General features: G+C 37.4%; 1 protein-coding gene across 1 annotated transcript in view; it reads right to left on the minus strand.

Annotated features, from left to right (window-relative positions):
- pcdh15a (protocadherin-related 15a) overlaps positions 1-17,086 on the minus strand; it is a 361,007-nt gene that overhangs the window by 111,742 nt on the left and 232,179 nt on the right. Inside the window, exons 21-22 of the mRNA XM_067421546.1 lie at positions 10,802-11,026; positions 3,481-3,597 (exon numbers count right to left, since the gene is read on the minus strand). Coding sequence (XP_067277647.1) covers positions 3,481-3,597; positions 10,802-11,026 — 342 coding nt within the window. The remainder of the gene's footprint in view (positions 1-3,480; positions 3,598-10,801; positions 11,027-17,086) is intronic.

Here is a 17,086-nt window from a genome sequence, read left to right on the forward strand (position 1 = left end):
ATTTGTGGAATTTATTTCAAAATATTTGAGAATGGAGAATTAAACCGATATGTTTTAAGAACCACAAATATTACTTAATTAAAATCAAGATTATTAATATTTAACACACACTGAAGAAATTGAGTAAGTTTACTGGATTAAAACAATGCACCCCTCCCCCACCCTCTGACGTGACGACAGCTGGACGGTTGAGTGAAGTGCGGATATTTGAATTCTCCTCAGTCACCAGAGCAGTTTCTTCTGCTCAGAGTCGCAAAATTGGGGCATTTCCTCTGTGAAATTCAGGTTTGTATGTTTTTTTTTTTAATCTATATAATCATTACTGTGCTAAAAGCCATTTTGTTTAATTCAAAACAACATCTAGGGATGCAGTGTGAGTCACCTTAAGTTAACGTGTGGCGTTGGTCTTTGAAACGCCTGCTGTGTTGCTCAAAACACACAACTTTATTCGTAAAGATAATGAATATAATGAATTTGGATGATAAAATCTTATTTAAACTGGGCACTGTTTGTTTATTGTCAGGTTATGGAGTCTGTCGCCTCGCAGCATCTTTCAGCTACAAATGAAACGCAGGACAGCGGTCTCAAGATCAAAGTCCACCCGCAGACCGTTAGTCCATCTCAGGCTCGAGAAACAGCGCTGATACGGTGGAAATGGGATAACTGACCGGTTGATTACACTTGAATTACTTTTAAATGTTTCATTTTTACTTCTAAAATGTCTGTTACATGAGTTTAAATGTTGTAAAATAACTGTTATTCTTTAAATGTCAAAACAGTATATGCTGTAACGTTATTGCTGTACTCGTCGACAATAAAGGCCATGTCATGTATAAGTGTGTTTGTGTGGACTGTGGAGTATTTTACAAAGGTTTAGAGGAAATTAACGTTAAAGTTATACTATACAAGTTAGTAATACTCATAAGTAAAAACAGTTCATATTAGTCATAAATATTGGTTTTTAAAGGGTCATGAAACCCCAAAACACTTTTTTTGAGATGTAAACAGATATGTATAGGCTGCACATCATTGAAAACACTAAGGGTACTCATTAATGGTATGCATATGTGAAAATAATTATTTTTGCATTTTTCAGAGCGATTTCTGTCTTCCGGTTTGAAAAGTTTAGTCGGAGCAACGTCACAAATGCTGACGTCGGCACGGCCTTTTCGGCCCAAGTATGGGCTGCTGGGCACATGCTGACGTCGACCGCTCCGAGCGATTCTCGATATATATTCATGACATAAAGCTCATTCAGTCCAATCCCTGCGCTGTAGTATGCATACAAGATAATTTAGTTAATATGCATGAGACAGTCACTTCTGTCAGGCTCGTCTTACATCATTATTGTAGAGATATGGTGGGGAAGTTTTGGAAGCAGCGTGCGGAAAAGTCACGGAGGAAAGCTAGGCGTTGTGCTGATACGAAGTAACGTAAAGGGCGCCGAGCGAGCTGTAACCGGCGCCGTCTGTGGAAGCCTTTGCTACAAAGGCTCGGTAAAGTAAAATTCACCTGAGGAATCGCACGCCGAACCTGCAAGCGTTGACTATCTATGTCAGGAGTGCAAAATAACCAATCTGTAATCTGTAGGCCAATGAACAAAAGCCACGTCCTCTCCGTTTTATTTGTCGTCACAGCCATGCACTAAACCGCATGTGTTCGGGCTCTTAGTGAAACCGTGTGCTGCATATTTGGACAAATATAGATTTAGCTGCCGAGTGATAGACAGCGCGGATCGTCACGGAAATGCGCGGTCGAGACTAGCCTCAAACCTCTTCGCTTTTACCCCGATCTAGAATTACACATCTCTTATCACATCGCATGTTGGGTGGTTCACGTTCTCTTATCACGTCGGCGCGTTGTTCATCTTGCCAAACAGCGTGCATATTTGGACAAATATAGTTTTATCACGTTTGCAAAATATTTCGTCATGCAGAATAACATTTATTTTCATTTCTCACTGAATTATGCTGGTTTGAACTTTGAAGAGCTGAATGATTTGCGATCTCTGCTGCACGCCACTCATAGCTCTCTCATTCGCTGTACTCATCCCTCATTTAATCTCTCTGTGGTAAACAATGCCAACGTGAACCAAGAACATGTCTCAGAACCGCTCAGCACCTACTGACAGACACTCCCCTATTTATGCAAACATTCCCTCTTTCCACACAATACCATCCCACCTTTTCACAGTCGACCACTCCCCTTTTAACAAGCTTTTTCAAATCGAAGGTGTGAAAAAACACCGCTGCAGCAGGGGGGTTTCATGACCCTTTAAATGCTTTTTACCCAATTTTTTCTACTCAATTGAATTTGTTAATGTAACAAATGCAGTTACTCAGATCTACTTAATTTTTTTACTTGCATTTACTAAGTTCATATGGTGTCTATAATTGATTTCACTGCTTTAAAATTTACTCAATTTTTTTAGTGTAAAAATGTTTCACCAAAAAAATTGAGTAAATCATAGTATTAGTTTTTAGAGTGTATGGCACTCGCATACAAGAGTGAGTGTTTATCCACGCTTTTTGATCATCGCTGTTGTAATGTTTTGGGAAGCTAGAATGTGTATCCATCGACAGAAACACACATTATCCTAACTCCGTCCATCTGTTTTACGGTTTGTTATTTTCAACAAACCATATTATAGATGCGTGATCAGATTTGAGATGTGTACATGCCAAACTGTGGTTGGGGAGCCATCCTTCAGATTATGTGGGCCACTCAAAATCAAGTTAAATTGTCGTGATTGCAGTATTTAAAAAATTACCTAGATTATGATTTTTCCTATAGTCAAGCAGTCCTAACAATGATACAGGTTTTTTACAATTATTATATTTTTGTTTGGATGAATAGAAGGTTCAAAACAGCCATTTGATAATATATATATATATATATATATATATATATATATATATATATATATATATATATATATATATATATATATATAATATTTGATAATGATAATAGCCATTGATAATAGAAATCTACTGTAACATTTTAAATGTCTTCATTACCACTTTTGATAAATTCACTGCGACGTTGCTAGATAAAAAAATAACTTCATAAAACATCTTTCTGACCCCAAACTTTTGAAAAGCAGTGTTTTGAATTATTCATCTGAAAGCTTTGCAACCGTGAGTGTGTAGTGCTGGCCCCAGATTTCATTATTTGAGACATATTTCAAAAATTTGCAAAATCTACTCTTAAGTAGATGGATATTCCAAATATATACACATAACAAATCCTCACTCAAACCCTGCACTATTCCTGGGTTTATTTGAAATCATGTAACAAATAAATAAATAAAAAACAGTTCAAAATATGGCCGAAATGAATCACTGAACTTCCAAAATTGCAGGTCCGTTATAAAAATGAATAACATTTTGTGCCAAAAAAATTGGTTTCTATCAAGGTTTATCATTTGAGGCCGAGTCAGAGATTGCAAAAGAGTACTTCATGCCTTTGTGTACTTACTGGAGGATCCTGATCTTCTGCAAACACAGTTGTGATGACTGTCCCCTTCTCTGCGTTTGGAGCAACCATCCCTTTATAAAGATCCTGTCTGAAGACTGGGGAGAAATCATTCATATCCTAAAAAGAAAAGGGAGAGAGAGAGACATGGAAAAAATATGTATTAATAACACTCATTAAAACAGGGATGAGGTAGGCAGGGCCCGCTGGCAAAGGGATTCTGTTCTGTCTGGTGTCGTCCCTTTAGTGATGAGTGGTTTACCGTAGTTTACTCGTGGTTTATGAGGACATAATTTGGTTTATGAACTACTGTATGCGATTTAATGTCAGCAATAGCACGTCAGACTAGAGTGTGTTTATGTAGAAAAACAATGGAATAGTAACACATTTGAATGAATGCGAGTCGATAGCTAACAACACAAAGACATTTGAAGCAGTTTTACTCACTGCCTGGTTCCAAAATACAACCATGAACCTTAATCGCTGGAACCGTTCCATCTTTTAGAAGCTGCATAAGAGTTTGCTCTCTTGTTCTAGTCGCACGCTTCCAGGAGATACTTGTGTCCCGTAAGGACACTCCGCCATATCTGATGTCAGATAGACCCATACTAGCCAAAAACTTTCTGAAACTTATGAGAAACAAGAAGGAATATTTTTTCAGAAATTGTCTCAAAAAAAAAAAAAAAAAAAAAAAGAAATCTTTGGCCATGTTTAGGATGGGAATCCAGGGCTGCATTTCCCGAAACCTTCTTAACTCTACGTCATTCTTAAGTTATACCTTAAGGTATCCCTTAACGTTAATATGTGTTTCCCGAAACGAACTTAGTTAAGAATACCTTCTTTAAGTCATACTTTCGTAAGGTTGGTCTAGACCACTCTTAGACTATTAAATTAATAAAATTAATTACCTTATCACTATTAAAAGTTCATTCCACTAGTGGCCACCACTGTGAAAAAAGCTTCTTTATATGTCAGTCTATCCGAATATAATTCCGAAGTTGTAATATACACCCAGTGTTCAATTAGGCTAGTTGAATATTTTTTTTGTTTTGTTTTTTGTTTTTTTGTTTTTTAATGCAAGGATTAAAATTGTCATAAGAAATTTCATAAATTTCATTGTCATACAATTTCATTACAAACACCAATGGTTGTTAGCTTTTTAATGATATTATCCAAAGGTACATCAGCTGGCAAACCATTAGACAGGAAAAGCTTAGGAGCCTATTTAAAGGGAATGATTGTGGAGGGGAGTTTAGTCAAACTTTGGCAGCGAGGCAGCGAATAGAATTGTGCTAAATCAAAGACGGCGCCATCCGCGGAGCCATTTAGTGTATGTGCACTATTTCATACGTGAAAACTTTAGTCCCTGGCTACCATGTCAGAAGGCTGCTATAAAAAAAAAAAATTGCCTACCACGACAGCAAATTAAGCAGCTTTTAGATCTTGTTGGACCAGCTTTGTCGAGACAAACTGGACGGAGCTCAGCTACTAAAATCAGCTGCTGGCGGCTCCTCTCTTTCTTTCTTTTTTCTCCGCCATATAGTAGCAGCTGATTATATGTTTTGCGTGTTGCGTTTTTATTGAGTTGGCCATCTAATAATATAAATTAGTTATTTACACAATAATGTGATGCAGCTGCTGCATGGTCAATCATCCCTGGTTGTGGATTAAATCAAGACACTGTGGAAAATATATTGTAATAATTTAAATGACGCGTGATGCTGATGGTGCGGTTGAGCATGAGATTGCTGGTTCGTGCACTCATTTCAGAATTATGTAAAATTTAGGTGCAATTTTGTATGATAAATGAAAGTTCAACTATTTCTGAAGTGTTTCTTTTCTAAAGAACATAATTTGTTTCGCATAACTCAGTGAAACAGCCCCTGAATAGAGTAAATAATCGATTCTTGAGCCATCGATAGAAGCGAATTCAGCACCACCGCCACAAACAGCACACGCTAACGTCGCACTTAAGAAGGTATACCTTAAGCGACCTCCTAAGGTATAGTTCGGGGAACACACCTAGAAATGCTATACCTTCAGTTAAGTTAAACCTTTAGAGTCTTCGTAGAGCGCTAAGAGACAACGTTATCGGGAAATGCAGCCCAAGACTTTAACAGTGTCAAAAAGTCAGTATGCATGAAACAGCCCTTGGTGAGCAACAGAGTTTTTTTGTTGTTGTTGTAATTATTACTTTATTTTAATTATATAAAAGATAATTGTAATTATTCCAAACTTGTGACATGTAATGTGTACTGTGGTGTGTAGGAAGCAAGGCAGTTCACTATTTTGGAGCCAAACCTCTAATACCCCTTTTCCACAAGAATGGTTCGCGTTCTGGAGCCAGAGCCTGTTCTCGGCTAGGCAAACTGGAGCCTGTCATGAAACCTGCCACCTGCTTCCTGAGACTGTAACGTGTTGTTTACCTGACTATAACCAGTTTAAAATCCAACTTCAAATCCCGGTGTTTGTGCAGGCAATGCTCCATTTCTGCTTTTCTGTTCACAGTACTGGGAACACATTTCTTTTTGGAGATTGAAACTGAAACCGTTGAATCACTCACTCTCTTGCACGCTGTGTCTCTCTTGCAGGCACAGTTTTATATATTTAGATATAAAGAACAATGTGGAGCAACATTATTACCTTACTCACTCAGACCATAGACAGTAACAGCATTTCTCCACCCTTGTGCGAGACCAGCAAGTTTTTAGTTTAACTGATAATTTTGGGGGGGAAATGCATGTAACAGTTTTAATACACAGGCTGGGACATGGACAGAGGCAGAGAACCTGCACCGAAACTGTTTGTGCAAAAGGGGTAAGAGATATGACATTGTAGAAGTATGCTGCAGAGAGAAGCTGCTGTTATATTCAGCATCTCATCATTGGAAGTTGACCACCTAAACAGCACATCGATACACCCTGACCTTTCACCTCAGCATGAGCTCAAGTGGCTGAAGCTACAGCAAAAGCGATAGGGATCTATATGCAGCAAGCTGCTTTTCTCTCAGAGTCAAGGGGATAAGGGCTGCAGACACACACACACGATAGAAATAACCCTGAAACTCTTCAGAGGTCAAGTGACCCTTTCTGAATGTTCTTAGGGGTCTTGACCACACATGGATATGCCCACAAACACAGCCACACTTTGCCTGATATTCGGGAGGGGAGAAAAAAATCTTTCCCTGAAAGTCCTTTAAAATCTCCCATAAGCCTAGCTATGATGACTCTACCCTGACATTAATAATATTGCCTTCACCTCAGCTCAAGCATTACGATTTGTTACACCATCTCAACTGCAGAAAAACTAACAGGATGCTAACTTTGAAGGTAAACTCGAAGGTAAACATCAGTGAGAAACAAAGAAACTCAAGATTTAAGGCACATCTGACAATAACAGCAACACAACTACAATTCGTTGCTTTGTTTTCACACCACAACAAGACACGATGCAAATATCATGAAAATCTCAGGGGGGATAATTTGATTCCGTAAGAAGTACGTCATTATGATCTATAAACACACACACTGTAATAAAAATAAACAAATCTTAAATAAATTTTCTAGGCAATTTGCAACCTAGTCTACATACCACATGCTAGAAAATGCTAGAAAAAAACAAAACAAAAACAATTGTAATAATAAGCTGTGAAATATCATGTAGTTTAGAATGTAAAAGTTAAAACTATCTATTATTTAAACTGCTTCTAATAGCATGTACAAATATTATTTATATACTTAAACTGTAAATAAAAAAAACAAAAGATAAAATGTTTGCATGCAATTTCCCACATAACTATCTCGTCAGGTCTAAAATATAAACACAAGGCTAAGACAAAAAAACATTTTTAAGAAGGATTGATAATGTAATGCATTTTTGAGTTACATAGTGTAATTTTAAAATTAAAAACTGAAATATACAAATTAAAGTTAAAATAGCATTGATTAATACAAATAATTAAAAGTTATTTCACTTTAAAATTATAAATTCCTGATAATTTATTTACCCCCCATCTCATCCAAGATGTTTCTGTCTTTCTTTCTTCAGTCAAAAAGAAAAAAAAAATGAAGAAGAAAACATTCAAGTATTTTTCCTTTACATTTTCTTCACACACGGTTGAAGGTCCAAATCAATGCAGTTTCAAAGGGGTTCAGATTCTCTGCGTGATCCCAGATGAGGAATAAGGTATTTTCTAATGAAACCATCGATCATTTTCAAGAAAAAGAAAAAGAAAAATATACAGTGTTGCAAAAAATATTTAGTCAGCCCCCAATTGTGTAAGTTCTCCCACTTAAAAAGATAAGAGAGGCCTGTCATTTTCATCACAGGTACACTTCAAATATGAGAGACAGAATGAGGGAAAAAAAAATCCAGAAAAGGATTTTTTTTTAAATTATTAGCAAATTAGTATTTGGAAAATAAGTATTTGGTCAATAACAAAAGTTCTCAATACTTTGCTATATACCCTTTGTTGGGAATGACAGAGGTCAAATGTTTTCTGTAAGTCGCCACAAAGTTTTCACACACTGTTGCTGGTAGTATGGTCCATTCCTCCATGCAGATCTCTTCTAGAGCAGTGATGTTTTGGGACTGTCACTGGGCAACACAGATTTTCAAGTTCCTCCACAGATTTTATATGTGGTTGAGATCTGGAGACTGGCAAGGCCACTCCAGGAACTTGAAATGCTTCTTACGAAGCCACTCTTTTGTTGCCCGGGCGGTGTGCTTGGGATCATTGTCATGCTGAAAGACCCAGCTACGTTTCATCTCCAATGCCCTTGCTGATGGAAGGAGGTTTTTACTAAAAATCTCATGATACATGGCTCCATTCATTCTTTCCTTTACACGGATCAGTCATCATGATCCCTTTGCAGAAAAACAGCCCCAAAGCATTATGTTTCCACCCCCATGCTTCACAGTAGGTATGGTGAAACTCAGCAATCTGTTTCCTTCAAACACGTCAAAAGTCACAAACAAAGACACAAAGTTGAGTTTTTACCAAAAAGTTCTATTTTGGTTTCATCTGACCATATGACATTCTCCCAATAATCTTATGAATCATCAAAATGCTCTCTAGCAAACTTCAGACGGGCCTAGACATGTACTGGCTTAAGCAGGGTGACACGTCTGGCACCGTAGGATTTAAGTCCCTGGTGGCGTAGTGTGTTACTGATAGCCTTTGTTACTCTCTGCAGGTCATTCACTAGGTTTTGGGATTTTTTTCTTACCGTTCTTGTGATCATTTTGAGCCCATGGGGTGAGATCTTGCGTGGAGCCCCAAATCGAGGGAGATTATCAGTGGACCCATTTTCCATTTTCCGGAATATTCCATTTTCTAATAATTGCTCCCACAGTTGATTTATTCACACCAAGCTGCTTACATATTGCAGATTCAGTCTTCCCAGCTTGGTGCAGGTCTACAATTTAGTTTCTGGTGTCCTTTGACAAGCTCTTTGGTCTCGGCCATAGTTGAGTTTGGAGTCTGACTGTTTGAGGTTGTGAAAAGGTGTCTTTTATGCTGATAACGAGTTCAAACAGGGGCCATTAATACAGGTAATGAGTGGAGGACAGAGGGGTTTCTGAAAGTAGAAGTTACAGGTCTGTGAGAGCCAAAAATCTTGCTTTTTTGTAGGTGACCAAATACTTATTTTCTACCAGAATTTGCTTCTTTTTTTTTTTTTTTTTAAATCAGATTACCTTTTATTTGGGATTGTGCAATCCTTGCTGTGTTGCAGAGAAACGCAAGATAAGCAATTTAGGTTAAAAAGTATAGACATAGTATTTTTTTAAAGAAATTGACCAATGGTTTCTTTAGATAAGACCCTATTCCTCATCTGGGATCTTATAGAGCCTTTAAAGCCCTTCGAATCCCTTTGAAACTTCATTGATATGGACCATCAACATTTTGGTTGCCTTTGAAGTCCATTGTGTGGAGAAAAATCCTGGAATGTTTTCCTCAACGAAAAAAAAAAAAATTCCACTGAAGAAAGAAAGACATAAACATCTCAGATGGAACTGGGGCAAGTAAATTATCAGGATTTTTTGTTTTGTTTAATTATCATAATCCTTTAACTGCATCCAAAAATTGTAATAACAAATATTTACACACCGAGTCCCTTAATTACAATTAACACAAAGGGAGCACATCTTAAATTTTTGGAATAGCATGTTTTGAATTTAAACTTGAAAAGCACATATTATTTTGATAAATGAAAGTGACCCTGCTGGGTTGGTGCTCATTTGCATGCATTTGCTCTGGACTTCCCACGGTTAAACATATACAGGCTGAAGTGATCAAAGGAAGAAAAACGGAGTCATTTGCAGTTGCTTGTGACTCATTTGCAAGCTTATCTCTCTGGCCAAAACCAGGAAAGGTGTGCTTTGCTGGGCAGTGCGTTAATTGGTCAACATTAATTATGGAAATTAATGTTGCATTTTGTTTGCTCACAATGCTAACTTATATTGTTATAACTTCCACATTTATTTTTAAATAAAAAAAGTAGTAAATACTGACATGCATGCTGTAACTGTATCATTCATCTTAAAGGGACAGTTCACCCAAAATTGAAAATAATCTCATAATCATGGGGTAATTTTCATATTTGGGTGAACTATCCCTTTAAGTTAGCGTTAGCTATTGCTATAACTCATGAAAACCACAACATTTCCATCAGATTTACATAATTAAAATTATAATATTTTACATGAAGTTCAACAAGTTCAGTTTTCATCTCAGACACTCACACTCACTCCAGCTGCTGTAAACTGGAGGAGGCTAATCCTTCTGTTCTGATCCCCCGGCTAATCTTCGGAAGCGCTGGAGAGCGCTCCCGTTAAAATCCTCACATAATTGCAGTCACAAAGCTAATGAGTCATTCAGGCCTGGAATAGCTGTGCCAGGCTAGCATCAGAACCTGCACAGAGCTTTGTCTGTCACTCCTGTCACCGTCAACCAGAAATATCACAACGAGAAAGTAGAAAAACTCAGGCAAGGATCCAGTAAACAACGCCCACAATCCTGCCAACATAGAGGTTTCTTTTTCAAGACTAATTGAATTTAAAGATCACATCTTTGGTAGGCATTCCTGGAACAGAGTCAGCTGAGCTTCTGCGAGGAGCATTAGCATGTAAGAACTATGGACTAGCTTTGAAAGTTCTAATCCAATCATCGCCACTAGACCTGATGAAAATTTGCTTCCATCCTTCCAAGTTCAAATCATCTCCCACTGAAACCTGCTGAACTTTCAGAGTTTCTCATGCTGCTATTAAGACTGCCGTGATAAAAGAGTGTTTTAAAACTGATGAGCGGCTCATGCAGCCTTACCGTGATTCTAATGATGACTGTGGCCGTTCCAGGAGAGAGGACTCCTCCGTGATCTAACGCCTCCACTTCAAACGTGTAGGTGCTGTTGCCTGTTGCCAAGTCCTCAAAGTCTAGCGCTTGCAGGACTGACACAGCACCGGTCAGACGGTTCACGGCGAAGAGCTGCCGAGCCGATTCCGTTTTTATCCTGTAGGTCACGTTAGAGATGAGATCGGCATCCACCGCCTGAGAGACACAGAGGAACAAGAACAGAGAGTTAAAAAAAGAGAAAGAATTAACGATCCCACATTTTGCCAGGTAGATTTATAAAAAAGAACGGTTCTTTACACGTAGTAACGTATGCTGAAATGGTTCTTTGTGTCAGAGATTAGTTTTTTCCCCCCGCCTTCTTGTTTTTCAAATCGGCAACTCTCAAAGCCACCTCATTGCTGATTTTCTGAAGCTCAGCCATCCTATTACACACACTGTCAACACACTCTCAACAGGTAAATCATTTATTTCTTAAAATGTCTTTACATTTTAAGTCTCAAGTTGTTACTGGGTTCCTTCCAGCCTGTCTTTTTCTCTTCTTAGTTTAACAGAACATGTAAGTGTAAGCAGCTCTGTTCAGTTAAAGGTGCACTATGTAGTATGTTTGCAGTAAAATATCCAAATGCCACTAGGCCAGTGTTATATATTGTTGAGTTCTTATAATATCCCAGATGTTTCCAACTATTTGTAAATTGTGATAAAAAAAGCTATTTTAACCAAGGAGCCGGGATGTCTGAGCATAGCTTCTGAGGGAGTCCCCTGTCAATTGCGTCATATCTGCGTTACCCTCGGTTTCCAGTTTTATTTAGCAGAAACGCTTTACTCTTAGCAGTGTGAACAAGTGTCACAGCAGCCGCTGAACGAACGCACAGAGTAACGTCATAACATAATTTTAAACACACTTAAATGTATCTGATATGATAAACATAGCTGCGTTACCTCATACTCATGAACAGAAAAGCAGAAATCGCGTTCACGACTGTGTCCCGTCACAATAAAAGACCCAATGCTCGTTAGCCTTGTGTCAATCTCTCCAGCAGCCTTGCTCAGCTCCCTCAGCACTTGGCCCTGCTCTGCTTCATACTACAGTAACGTTAATAATCCCATCCATGAACATGATTTCTGCCCGAGTCCTAGCCCGATTCTTTTCCACCAGCTGTGAGGTGAAAACCACATGTCCCAAAATTCTGAGCTCGAACTTGGCGTCATCAAACTGCACCTTAGTTTTGAATAGGCGCCATCTAGTGTATGAAAAAAATTACATAGTGCAGCTTTAAGGATATGATCAATATTGTTCTTTATATATATATATATACTTTTTTATAATATATATATACTTTTTTTCAAAGTTATTTAATAGTTATTAATTTTGGCCTTCATAAACATAATTGTTTTTACATAAACAAATAGAAGAGACACAGTGTAACTGAAAATATTAATATATAGCACCTATAGCACTTTCAAAGCATGGCTTTTACAGAACATTATAAAAAGGGTTCTATTTAGCACAAAAAAGGTTCTGTAGATCCCTAATTTGGAACTGTTTACAACCATGTGTAAATTAGGTATAAAGTTGCATAACAGTAGCTTAACAAATTCCTTAAAGGAATTTATTAACATTTATATTCTCATTTACTCAATCCCAAATTGGGCAATATCTGCATGACTTTCAATGTATAGACAGAGTAAAAACTGTGAAAACATTCCTTAAAAAATATATTTTTGTTTTTGTTACACAGAAGAAGGAAAGCCAGAGTGGTTTGGAATGAAATGCGGATGAATAAATCAAACACGTGTACACCTTCTTAATAAAGTAAACAAGTAAACATTGGATTGTGAAATTTTGCCGTTAAATACCAAAATTGCGGCAGGTGGTTGGAGGAGATGTGGTGAAGCAGTAAGAGGGGCTTGTAGTTTGTAAATCATTGTAATTAAAGTTACTGGATTATGCAAAATAGGCATTAGTAATAGTTGTAGGAATTTTGCTTATGAAAAGAACTACTGAGTACTTCCTCAGCAGGTTACATTGTTAACATCTTTATTCGTTTATTGAAATTGGTGCACTGTGTAAATTTTAGTGGCATTTAGTGGTGAGGTTTTGAATTGCAACCACCCACCGCTCACCCCTCCCTTACAAAGCACAGAGAATTAGCAGTCAGCGGTGGCTGACACAGGACAAACATGTTGTCATCTGAGACAGCAGAGAGTAGCTAGCTCTCTGTAGAGCAGTTTGTTCGCTATGGGCAACTGAAGAAAATGGTGACTTCAGTCGCTGTGTATGAAGATAGAAATAGCTCATTCTAATGTAATAAAAACATAATGGTTCCTTATGTAAGGTCTTTATACACAACTCAAAAACATAGTTGTGTATATTATCTTGCAATACTGTCAATAGATATTCTGTCGCATAAATATTACACATGGTACCTTTAAGTCTTGACAATAAAATAATAATAAAGAAAAAACTAAAACAATAATTACTAAAGATTACTAAATAAAGCCATTTGCAATAATGTGCACTGGTAAATCAGACCAAGAACATGTAATAACTATCTTTCTGCCATTGACGGAAATGTCCGTCATTTATGAGAAAAAGGTTTCCTGCCATTGGCATACATTTCCGGCTTTCCGTGTTTTCAATGTTTCAAGATGAAAAAACCTGGTGAGGAAAGAGTTAGTCAGCTCAACAAACCATATGATATCAGGAGAGCAGCAAAGGTTTTCTCTGGAATAGACACATGAATGTCACAGCATTAGATGATAGGATATCAAACCAAAGTCCAGACTATGCACTCTAAAAACCTCTTGGTTGTTTTTCCAACCTAAATCTTGGTTTGAACTTCCTGGGTAATTTTTTTGAGGTAATTTCTTTCAGTGTTGGGGTAGCTTTTGTGTTACCCAGCTCCTGGTTTAGACCTAACAACCCAGGGTTGTTATTTATCGCAGGATTTTTGCATCCTCTTCAGGAGAGAGCAGCGCAGCTCTGCCAAATTGGTGCGTCTCTTTGGTAAAATACAGCTTTGTATTATGGAATGCCAAGTCTGCCAAAATGAAAAATAAATAAAAATATACATAAACTAAATAAATAAACAAAGAAAAGCAAAAAAGATAAAATGAAATACAAATTTTTTTCCATTTATTTCCTTGTTTATTTTATGTATGTCTACATTTAAATTTGTATTTATTTCCACAATTATTAATTTATACATTTATTTATTTTTACATTTATGTATTTATACATTTCTTTGTCCATAGGGTAAAGAGTATTTTTTTTTTTTTTTTTTTGGTAGACTTGGCATTCCATATGTATACAATTTATAAATGTGTTTCTGTACTTTAGGCCTATATCATTTAATTTAATGCAAAGCATAAAATTAGAGGGGCACAATGTGAGTCACCTAAACAAGTGTTGAGTCGTCCTTTTCACATGATGGGAACCACTGATGCCTTGCATAAACTTTTATGATTTTATAAAAAAAATACAAAATATAAATACTTAGGATATTAAAATATGTTCTCAGAACTGTACACTGATTAATTATGGAAAAAGGTATGGAGTCAGTCACAGCATATTTCGGGTATGAGTGAAACAACTCCTGCACGAGATCTAGCGCCGTTTCAGTGGAAATGTTAAAACAGACCGGTCAGTTACACTTGAATTACTTTCAAATGTTTGTTAGACAAGCTTAATTGTAGGCAATAGTATTACAATTTACACAATATGCTATGCTGTAAAATACGAGCGAAATTAGAAATTAAAGGTATCATCATGCAAACAGTGGTTGTGTGGAGTATTTTTTTTGTTTTTTGTTTAAAGGGTTACATTAATTCATGTATGAAGTAAAAAGAAAAAAGCTAACATTATAGTAAACATTTATCAATCCATTATGTTGGGTTAAATAAACCACCACATTATTAAAAATAAATAAAAATAAAAAATAACCCAACATTTGTTCGTGTTCTATTTCCCCATCAAAAATACGTTTTTTTTTTTTTTTTTTTCAACATTGTGTGAAATGTTTTACTTGAAAAGTGCGCCTTTAAAATAAATGCCACTTGGTTTGATATCTTAATGCAATGACATTTATACATTTTTAAATTGCCTCAGGTGTCCAAATATATTTTGGGGCCACTGCACATGCTAACCACTCATAGATTTATTGCTGTGTTTTGCAGCTGAAGCTGATTAGGAGTGAAAGCTAACAGACAGCACAGCACAGCAGAGGAGAGGAGAGGTGAGACACTCTGAGCAGTCTCTCTGTGGGTGTGGGGACATTTCAGGTGTCTTCCTTTGATGTGGAAGGCACAAGGAATTAAATTCTACACTGATCTCAAAGGTTTCAGAAGTATATAAATAAAGCTTGGGAACCCTCGAGAGAAGCAGCACAGGGAATCTGATTAGCTGATCAGCCCAGGACCAGATCCTGTCACCAGGACTCACAGCGCTCTGACACCAGCCAGTGCTGCAGGGACCTGAAGGTGTCAGACACACTGAGATAAAAATAAAGCAGCGAGATCACCGTCTTCAAACAGTGTCACTCATTTGCCCCTCAACCGCCAACCACACACACATAGACAACCTTACTTATCATTCAGTCTGAATCCAAGAGGGGAATTCACTTTTCAATTGTGCCTGCTGATACTGCTGCGTATGTGAACACATATTGTTTTTTCCATGGTATATGAATATAAATGTGTCCAGTTGCTATATACTGTATATTAGGGGTTGACTGATATATCAGCAAGGCTGATTGGCCAAAAGATGCTCTATTGGGTTGAGATCTGGTGACTGTGGGGGCCATTTTAATACAATGAACTCACTGTCATGTTCAAGAAACCAATTTGTAATGATTCAAGCTTTGTGACATGGTGCATTATCCTGCTGGAAGTAGCCATCAGAGAATGGGTACATGGTGGTCATAAAGGGATGGACATGGTCCAAAACAATGCTCAGGTAGGCCGTGGCATTTAAACGATGCCCAAGTGGTACTAAGGGTCCTAAAGTGTGCTAAGAAAACACCCCACACCATTACACCACCACCAGCAGCCTGCACAGTGGTACCAAGACATGAAGGATCCATGTTTTCATTCTGTTTACACCAAATGATGTATCAACAGAAATCGAGACTCATCATATATATATATATATATATATATATATATATTTTTTTTTTTATATTATTTTTCAAGAAGTTTTTTTGGTTTTGTGTTTTGATATATTTATTGTAAATAAAAAAGATTTTAAGGGTCGGTCTCTCTCTCTCTCTCTCTCTCTCTCTCTCTCTCTCTCTCTCTCTCTCTCTCTCTCTCTCTCTCTCTCTCTCTTTCTCTCCCTCCCTCCCTCCCTCCCTCCCTCCCTCCCTCCCTCCCTCTCGTCACGTGTATTTTCAAAAGTACCGACAGCAGAACCGATAACGTCCGAGCTTATCGATACAACGGTCTTTCAAAATTCACCCCCGGGTCCCGTTTAATACCGGGTTTCGGTACCCATCCCTAGTCAGAGTTATGGTATGCACGAAAATGAGAATGGTATGCCTTATCTAACTCTGGGGATATGGTTAATAAGCTAAAGTCCCAAAAAGTCGGCGTGTCCCTTTAACGCATATGATTAATTTATAATTCCTAACACGTTAAAATATTTATTTGGAAAATAGCATAAAATAGCATTATATTCTGCTAATTCATTTCCGATATCTAACATTTGTACACTATTTACCTGTTGATGTTTCAACCCAAATATACATCAATGGCGAGCTGAAATATTTTCAGATAAGATCCCCCCCAAATCTTGCCTGGCTAAAACTACTTGTAAAATGACTCAGCTGAAAGAGATACAAACAACACTGGTCACTGCCGACTTTGACCTACGAGACCCTTCGTAAAAAATCTCTCCCTTGTAGATACAATTAAGACTTTTGCCACTTAAAGCGGCGTAACAGTTTAGTGAGGATGTCACTGAGACTTTTTGCTCATATTTGTCTCTAGTTTATTTAAAATTCATTGGTGATTGTGTTGTTACGTTGGCGTTCTGTTAAAAGTCCCAAGAGCATGATCGTTTAGAGGCACATTACCTCAAGACAGCATCTCCAGCTTTTCACACTGGGTCTGTCAAGCTTGTCAATATTTATCTAGTTAAATATGCAGCCCGTCAGGAATAAAAAGGGAAATGTAGAGATGTTTTACCCCACACTCTCAAGGGAAACACAGCACACATAATCAGCCGGTTACTGTCAGGCCAGCAGACACAACACAGAT

The sequence above is a fragment of the Pseudorasbora parva genome, chromosome 17 (genome assembly GCF_024679245.1).
Source record: "Pseudorasbora parva isolate DD20220531a chromosome 17, ASM2467924v1, whole genome shotgun sequence".
NCBI lineage: Eukaryota > Metazoa > Chordata > Actinopteri > Cypriniformes > Gobionidae > Pseudorasbora > Pseudorasbora parva.